Source organism: Myotis brandtii, unplaced genomic scaffold, assembly GCF_000412655.1.
Source record: "Myotis brandtii unplaced genomic scaffold, ASM41265v1 scaffold494, whole genome shotgun sequence".
NCBI lineage: Eukaryota > Metazoa > Chordata > Mammalia > Chiroptera > Vespertilionidae > Myotis > Myotis brandtii.
In genome coordinates, this window is record NW_005368860.1 from 158,574 (window position 1) to 166,728 (window position 8,155).

Genomic DNA, 8,155 nt, shown 5'->3' on the forward strand with positions numbered 1-8,155 from the left:
GTCTCAGCCTCACAGGGGCCGTCTCAGCCTCACAGGTGCCATTGCAGCCTCGCAGAGGCCGTTGCAGCCTCGCAGGGGCCGTCGCAGCCTCACGCAGCCTCACAGGGGCTGTCACAGCCTCACAGGGGCCATCGCAGCCTCACGCAGCCTCTCAGGGGCGTCGCAGCCTCACACAGCCTCGCAGGGGCGTTGCAGCCTTGCAGGGGCGTTGCAGCCTCACGCAGCCTCGCAGGGGCATTGCAGCCTCGCAGGGGCGTTGCAGCCTCACGCAGCCTCGCAGGGGGCGCCGCATCCTACGTTGGGGGTGAAGGTGCGAGACAGAAACTCCTCTCGCTGTCTCTCCTGCTGCTCCCTTGCGTATCGCTGATGCTGTAAGTTTCTGAGAGCAGTCTGCAGGTGCTGGACATCATACTTTAACTGGTCAACACGAAGTTTGGCATTCTGTCTTTTGTTGGGAGGTTCCTTGCTGGATAGAATCTCCAGGCGTTCTAGCTGGTATCTGCTATGCTTGCTTGGATTTCGTTTTCTACTAAGTGCACAGACTGCTTGTCTGCTGTCTCCTGGCGTCCCATGTGAGACTGGATCTGGTGGACCTGCTTGTGCGTTTGCTGGTTCAGCGGTTCCATGTCGCCGGCCCAGCCGGGTCCCCCTCCGGCTTCCTCCGAACCTGATTCTGCTTCTTGAGTGTGTCCCTTATGGATGCGAGGAGTTGAAATCTGCAGTTTGTTGGGTTAGGCTGCAAAAGCGCAGGTGATTCCTTTTGTGCCACTGGCACAGCTTGGGCGGGGATGTAAATTGAGTGGGGCGGGGTCTCAGGGAGTCACCAGGCGGAGCAAACAGTAATGGTTGTCGTCAGCGACTCCACGTCTCCGTGTCCCCGAGTGTCTCCGTGTCCCTGAGTGCCGGTGAGCAGCTCCGCGAGAAAGCCACCCTGGATCTCCGACCCGCTGCAAGGCAGTCCCGCCTCTCCCCGTAGTGGTCTGAGACCTCAGAATCCCGCCCCAAACAAGCTCAGTGGATTCGAGAGCTTGTATCCCCTTCGGATTGAAAAAAACCACGCATCCAGTTGCAGCCCGCCTGGCGCACGCCTCCGTACCTCTGTTCTTGGCGCCTCTGCACCTCCTACTCAGTCTCAATGCACTTCTTTCTTTCCTTCCAGTTGTAGGACTTCCACTGGGCCAGCTTTTCCATGGTTCTGGATGATAGCTGTTTTGTCTTATAGTTGGTAGTTTCAATGTTGTTGTGGGAGGCAGCACGCACAGGTCTATACCTTATGCCGCCATCTTGGTTCTCTGTGTAATATTCTTAAAGGAATATTTGTCAACCCATTACAAAGGAATACAGAGAATATATATATAGTATAATTTATATTATACTACATATATACACACATCTATACACACACATATATACATATACATATACATATACATATACACACATATATATGTATATATATATATTATACCACTTATATTATACTAGAGGCCCAGCACCGGCCACAGTGTTGTGTCCGCTGGGGTGGGGGCAGGTGCTCCTGTGTGTTGTGTCTCTCTGATTGACTTTTAAACTATTGAACCAATCTTGCATTTCTGGGGTGAATCCCACTTGGTTATGGTACATAAACTTTTTTTGTATATTGCTCAAGGTCAGATCTTTCATGAGCCTGTGCACAGCCTTACACGTGTGGGGTCTTCTAGATTTACAGGCATATGTTAGAACTTTTCAAACTCCCTATGGGTATCAGTAGATACCCTCTGAAGCATTTTGGTCACCTTCCTTTTTGCCCTGTTACTGCCTCTCCAGGCAGTAGAGATGTTAAACAGTTGGCACTACGTTCAATGCCAGGCATAAGGGTGGCAGTGGGTTGGTGGCAGAATAGGCAGTACCCAGTGGGTGAGTTCTGAGGTCAGATAGAGAAAAGTCCTGTGACTGGCATTCCAGGGGAACTGTCAAGTGATGGCAGTTACTTGGGAATGAGACTTGGAAGGAGCTCCAACCCCATTCTGTCAGTCTTGGATAGTGGAAGATTAGTCAGGTTCACAGTTCTTTCCTAAATCCCAGTGGAGATAATTGCCCAGATTTCGGGTAGCAGTGTTGGAAATGGAGAGGAACCTTCTCACCTTATTTCATCAAGAAGGAATTGCCAAATATATTTACAGTGTAGCTATTCAATACAACATTTTAAAAATTTCTGACGACTAAAGTTCACTACATGTTTATTTGTAAAATATAGAAAAGCACAAATACACATAAAAGACATAAATTACTTGGAAACACCTGTTAAAGAAGGAATATTTTCCCTAAATATTACATTAAAATAATATTAACTTTTGTGAAAATAGAGCCAGGATATGAATTTTTAAATGGACTTATTTAAATAGTTAATAAATTGATGCCATACTACTTTAAACTGGTAATGAATTTTATTCTTTTTTCTTCTTTCCAGGTAGATGCACGGAGCATACCAGTATTAGCAAAATGGCAAAATTCATATAGCATTAAAGTTGTACTTCAAGAACTAAGACGTCTAATGATGTCCAAAGAAAATATGAAGCTTCCACAGCCACCAGAAGGACAAACATACAACAATTAATTTTAGTGGATCTCAAACTTGTCTTAAATCAACAATCTTCTACTCATGTTAATGTCTTGATTAAATATCACAATACAAAATACCCACACATTAAGTAAAAGAATGCCAGCTGGTAAATATGACCTGGACAGTTGTAAGAATATATTTAATATATGTATACACATTATGTTTTCAGGTAACAGGAGAAAAAATGCAGCACAATTTTTTTAAAGCACTGTCATTTAAACATAAATCTGGAGTATTCAAAACAGAATTCAGGTTTACAAGACGAAAGTATGGTGATTTTTACTAAAAAGTAAAAATCCCAAGAAGGAAAAAGAAATGGCATGCTTTCTCCATCTTGCTTAGTGAAAGAGCTTCAATTTAAATTGTCTAAAGTAGCAGGTACAATGAATATTGTCTCAAATTGTTTTAATTTTTGAAGTGGTGTGGGTGCTGACTACCAGTAGTATAAAAAATATGTTCAGGATTGTTTTCATATCTGTATTTATAATAAAAAAATGTCATGGGGAAGGTCAATGAATTTCTGTTAAAAGCTGTTTCTGTGTGTTACATGTAAAAGACATGGTAAATATTTGTTTACAGTCTTTGTTTGACAAACCATGCATTTAAGTTGAAATGAAATCAACAAAAAGGAAATAGGTGAATGGATATGTGATTTTTGAGATTAAAGTTAGTCTTAAAATGTAAATAAAATGTGGATTGTGTTCTCAGAAACTGTGCCATTTCTATTATATTGATGTGGTATATGGACAGTACCTTGCTGAGGTAGCAAAGATTGGAATTGTAGGTTTTCATCCATATAAAAGTTTTTATTGTTTATCATGTTTTGTATGCTTCTTGTAAATTGGAATTTGCAGAGTATTTTAGAGAACAAATTACTTGATTAGTTTAATTTCTTCTTTGGAGAAGGAGGAATCCCAAGTATTATATTTTGACTTTGATTTCACCAGAAATATATTTAAAAGATGCTTGAATTTTAGCAGTTTTTATAGAATTATAGATTGTAATTATCCAAATATACATTCTATTTTTGATTCATAACTTTTTTTTTGGTGGCATTTTTTCTCCCAATGCTTTTATTACTGACTGGGATTAATTTATCCATTCCACTTGTCTTTCACTTTGGCATCTGTGTAATTCTGAACTGATGTTCTGCTTTTACCAAAGTGAGAGGTTTTAAGTAATTGTTTTTCATTTCAAAGCACTAGGTATACTACTTTGTTGAAAATACTCTTTTCTTATGGGTTCCACTGTACAAATAGAAAGGTGGTCTGGTAACAAGGACAGATTTCTTAAATAGGCCCTGACATGTTTTTGTCAGGTTCATTCATATCTAAAGCTTTGAGCTACTTTTCTTAGTCATTAATAATAGTTTGTCTAAACTTTTAATTTCAACATGGCTGTTCTATTTTAATTATCAAAGATGTTTAAAATGACATAGAGAATATATAGATACAAATTAGTGCACGTGTAATTTATTAAAATAGGTTTGAAATGAACTATTACCTTGGAATACATTCTGAAAACTTTTAAATTGTTAATTGAGATTAAGTTGAATTACACTGATGTCATACATAGGAGTCTGATGGTTACTGATGGTCTAAGTCATTCTCTTTAAAAACTTCTTTTCCGCTTCGAAAATGTGTCTTATCATACATGGGTGCTGAATGCTGTTAAATTATTCATACATTGGTGGGCTGAGAATCTGAGTACTTTGATCTTGTCCTCTTTTCTTTCCCCATATCCACTAATTGTGAAGGTTTTTCTGTTGTTTTCCCCCCCTCAAGTATATGTTTGAATTGGCCCTGTAATGTTTGTTTCCCCTTTTTGTTTTGGGACTATGGATCTCTGCTGAAATCTGCATGCAAAAGCAAGATCCATTTTGCATGTCACAATCAAGATGTACGTGGCAATCTAAGACACACTAGTTGATTATAGAAGTTAATGCTGAACCACTCTTAATTGTAGTAACATTTCTAAGACAACAGTTTTGAAGCGATTTTTCCTTTGTTTTGTAAAGGGGCTAAGGTTGTAGGAGTGTGTGGTATTAAATGAACTATAAAATTGCCTTTGAAATTTGTTTAAAAAGCTAGCAGATGAGCCCTAGGGGATGATCTTATATTAATAAAGATTACAAAAATAAAGTTCTTGTCCTGTTAGGTCAGTGTTATGCTTTAATTACTTTCTAATTTTCAGAATTTTTTTTAGTATTTTAAAGTAATGGCAGTTGTTATGGATTTTTTAGAATTTTGAAACAAACATTTATAAGGATAGTCAATGGTATTTAAGTCTTTTACGTGTAAAATGCCCAAATTTATAATTTTAAATTATCCTTTTAAAAGAATTTTTCACACTTCAGATTTGGGTAAATAATTGTAGAGTGACTTAATTTGAATATCATATAATTTATTAGTCTAGATTGCTTAGTACCAGTTTATTTAAGCATTTCCACTAAATATATATTGCTATTGATATATATGTACAAAATTCATTTTCTTTTGTGGAAAATTTAGAGGACACAGCTGGAAAATAATGCATTTTCCTTAATAGATTTGGTGTGTATGGCTTTGGGTGGTGCTGGTAGACATATCATGAAATAAAAGACTTTCGTCACAACTATGTTAACTTTTTTAAAAAAATTATTGACTTGAGAAAGAGAGATATCTATTTGTTATTTCACTTATTTATGCATTCATTGGTTGATTCTGGTGTGTGCCCTGTCCAGGGATTGAACCCACAACCTTATCTGGCATATCTGGACAATGCTCTAACCAACTGAGCTTCCCAGCCTGAGCAAAAAACTATGTTGGTTCTTAATAAGCACATAACTGTGTTTTTACATACATTTTAAAGAGTATAAGTACTAGTGAGAAATTGTAGTATCATGAATAATTGGATTTTCGGAGGTATTTAAGGAATTTTCCCCCAGATTTCCTTTTAAGTGTATTTTTTGACATATATGTGTAGAATCATTGTATCATTAGGCACTGGTTTTACTTTTTTGATAAGTGTCAATATAATTTTCCAGTGCCAATTTGATTGATTTTTGGTTATTTTCACAAAAAGATTCCAACTCCTAATATTTTGGTAAGTGTATATATTTGTTTATGTAATGGAAACATTAAAAAAGGGAATGGGTGTACTGAGCATCGGAATTGATTAGAGCGTTAGCATTGAATTCCCATCCAGTATTGGGTTTATTAAAAAGCAGGACATGCATGGGAATAGAATATCTTTTATGCTAAAATTAATATGCCTTACAGAAGTTATAAAGAGTACATGGAAATCGTATGGTTCATACTGAAAATGTTGGTTATTTAAAAAGTATTGTGGAGCATTGAAAGTAAAACAGCATTTTCTGAAGAGAAAATTAATGAAGGCATTTGGTGATACTGAAAATAAATGACAAGTCAAAACCATCATTTTGTCAGTAACGGAGTTTGGGGAACTTATGGAGTGAGTTCATGATAAAGAAAACAATTGGACATGAAAAGGTTGCCATGTTATTTAAATTTGTAGTAGGGTGTTCTCACCCAGAAAAATTCTTAAGTGTTGGCTCTATTTCATTTTTAGATGTAGTCCATAAGATCAATTCAAAATTTTTTGGCAAGTTCACTTATGAAATTAATGATAAAAGCCAGATAGATTTCACTTTCGTAAGTTAGAAAGGTTCCAGGAATTATCCTTTCTCAAATGAATAACTGACCAAATACTTTGTAAGGATTGTGCAGTGGTCCATTTGCTGCCAAAAGTAGACCTGTGTGAATTCTTGTATGTTGTCTGTGTTCAATGAGCAGCTACTTTAAAGTTACCTAGAAATTTTGGCAGTTGAAAGATTATATGAAAGTAAATAGTCTGTCTCAAAAGGAGGACTAATAGTTGGCACTAAGAAACCAACAGTAATGAGAAACCTGTGGTTAGTAAAAAAGCAAATCATAGAACTGATTGAGAGTGAAAACTTTTAGTTACTTGTTCAGTGCAGTAGTTGACTAAAAATATATTACTCAAAGACGAGGGCCTAGCTGGCGTGGTGCTCAGTGGTTGAGTGTTGACCTATGAACCAGGAGGTCACAGTTCAATTTCTGCCCGGGGCTCGTGTGGCTGGATTCCCAGTGTGGGGTGTGCAGGAGGCAGCCGATGAATGATACTCATCATTGATGTTCCTATTTCTCTCTCTCCCTTTGTCTCTGAAATCAATAAAAATATATTACAAAACAAAGACTATAAGGAAGCACTGTTTATTTTAAAAATAATTCTTCATTGTTGAAAGTATTATCTATGTCCTCTTATCCCCCACACTGACCTCCAGCCCCCCTGCCCCAGGCCTTCACCACCCTATTTTCTGTGTCCATGGGTTATGCATACATGCATACAAGGTCTTTGGTTGATTACCTCTCACCCACTCACCCTCACCTGCCTTCCCTCCGAGATTCCGCACTCTATTCCATGCTTCCAAGTCTTTGGATCCACTTGTTCATCAGTTTATTCTGTTACTTAGATTCCACATATGAGTGAGATCATGTGATACTTGTCTTTCTCTGACTGACTTATTTCACTTAGCATGATACTCTCCAGGTCCCTCCATGCTGTCTCAAACGGGAAAAGATTCTTATATGTTTACAAGAGTTATATTTTCTTTCTTTTTTTTTTAAAATATATTTTACTGATTTTTTACAGAGAAGAAGGGAGAGGGACAGAGAGTTAAAAACATCGATGAGAGAGATCGACCAGCTGCCTCCTGCACACCCCCCAGTGGGGATGTGCCCGCAACCAAGGTACATGCCCTTGACTGGAATCAAACCTGGGACCCTTGAGTCCCCAGGCCGACGCTCTATCCACTGAGCCAAACCGGTTCAGCTATTTTCTTGTTGAATCATTCCCTTTAGTATTGTGATGTGGCCTTCTTTGTCTTTTGTTATGGCCTTTGTTTTGAAGTCTTTTTTTGTCTGATTTGAGTATTGCTACTTCAGCTTTTTTTACCCTTTCCATTTGCATGGAATATATTTTTCCATCCCTGTTTCATAGTGTTCACAGCTTTTTTATCTACTCAGCTGCTGGGCACTTGGGCTGTTTCCAGATCTTAGCTATTGTAAATTGTGCTGCTATGAATATAGGGGTGCATACATTCTTTCTGTTTGGTGTTTTGGGTTTCTTATGATATATTCCTAGAAGTGGGTTCACTAGGTCAAATGGGAGTTCCATATTTAATTTTTTGAGGAAACTCCATACTGTTTTCCATAACAGCTACACCAGTCTGCATTCCCACCAGCAGTGTAGCACCAGTGTGCAATCCCATCAGCAGTGTACTAGGGTTCCCTTTTCTCCACATCCATACCAGCTCTTGTCATTTGTTGATTTGTTGATGGTAGCCATTCTGACAGGTGTGAGGTGATACCTCATTGTTGTCTTAATTTGCATCTCTCTGATGATCAGTGACTTGTAGCATTTTTTCATGTCTCTTGGCCATCTATCTGTCCACTTTGGAGAAGTATCTATTTAGGTCCTTTGCCCACTTTTTTATTGGATGGTTTGTCTTACTTCTGTTAAGTTGTATGA

At 38.3% G+C, this 8,155-nt stretch overlaps 1 protein-coding gene across 3 annotated transcripts in view; it reads left to right on the forward strand.

Moving 5' to 3' along the window:
* UBE2V2 (ubiquitin-conjugating enzyme E2 variant 2) overlaps positions 1–5,215 on the forward strand; it is a 60,965-nt gene extending 55,750 nt beyond the window's left edge. For all 3 annotated transcript variants that reach the window (XM_005876646.2, XM_014548072.1, XM_014548073.1), the window contains exon 4: positions 2,450–5,215. In XM_005876646.2, the coding sequence (XP_005876708.1) occupies positions 2,450–2,596 (147 nt within the window). In that variant the 3' untranslated portion in view covers positions 2,597–5,215. The remainder of the gene's footprint in view (positions 1–2,449) is intronic.
* The last annotated feature ends 2,940 nt before the right edge of the window (positions 5,216–8,155 follow it).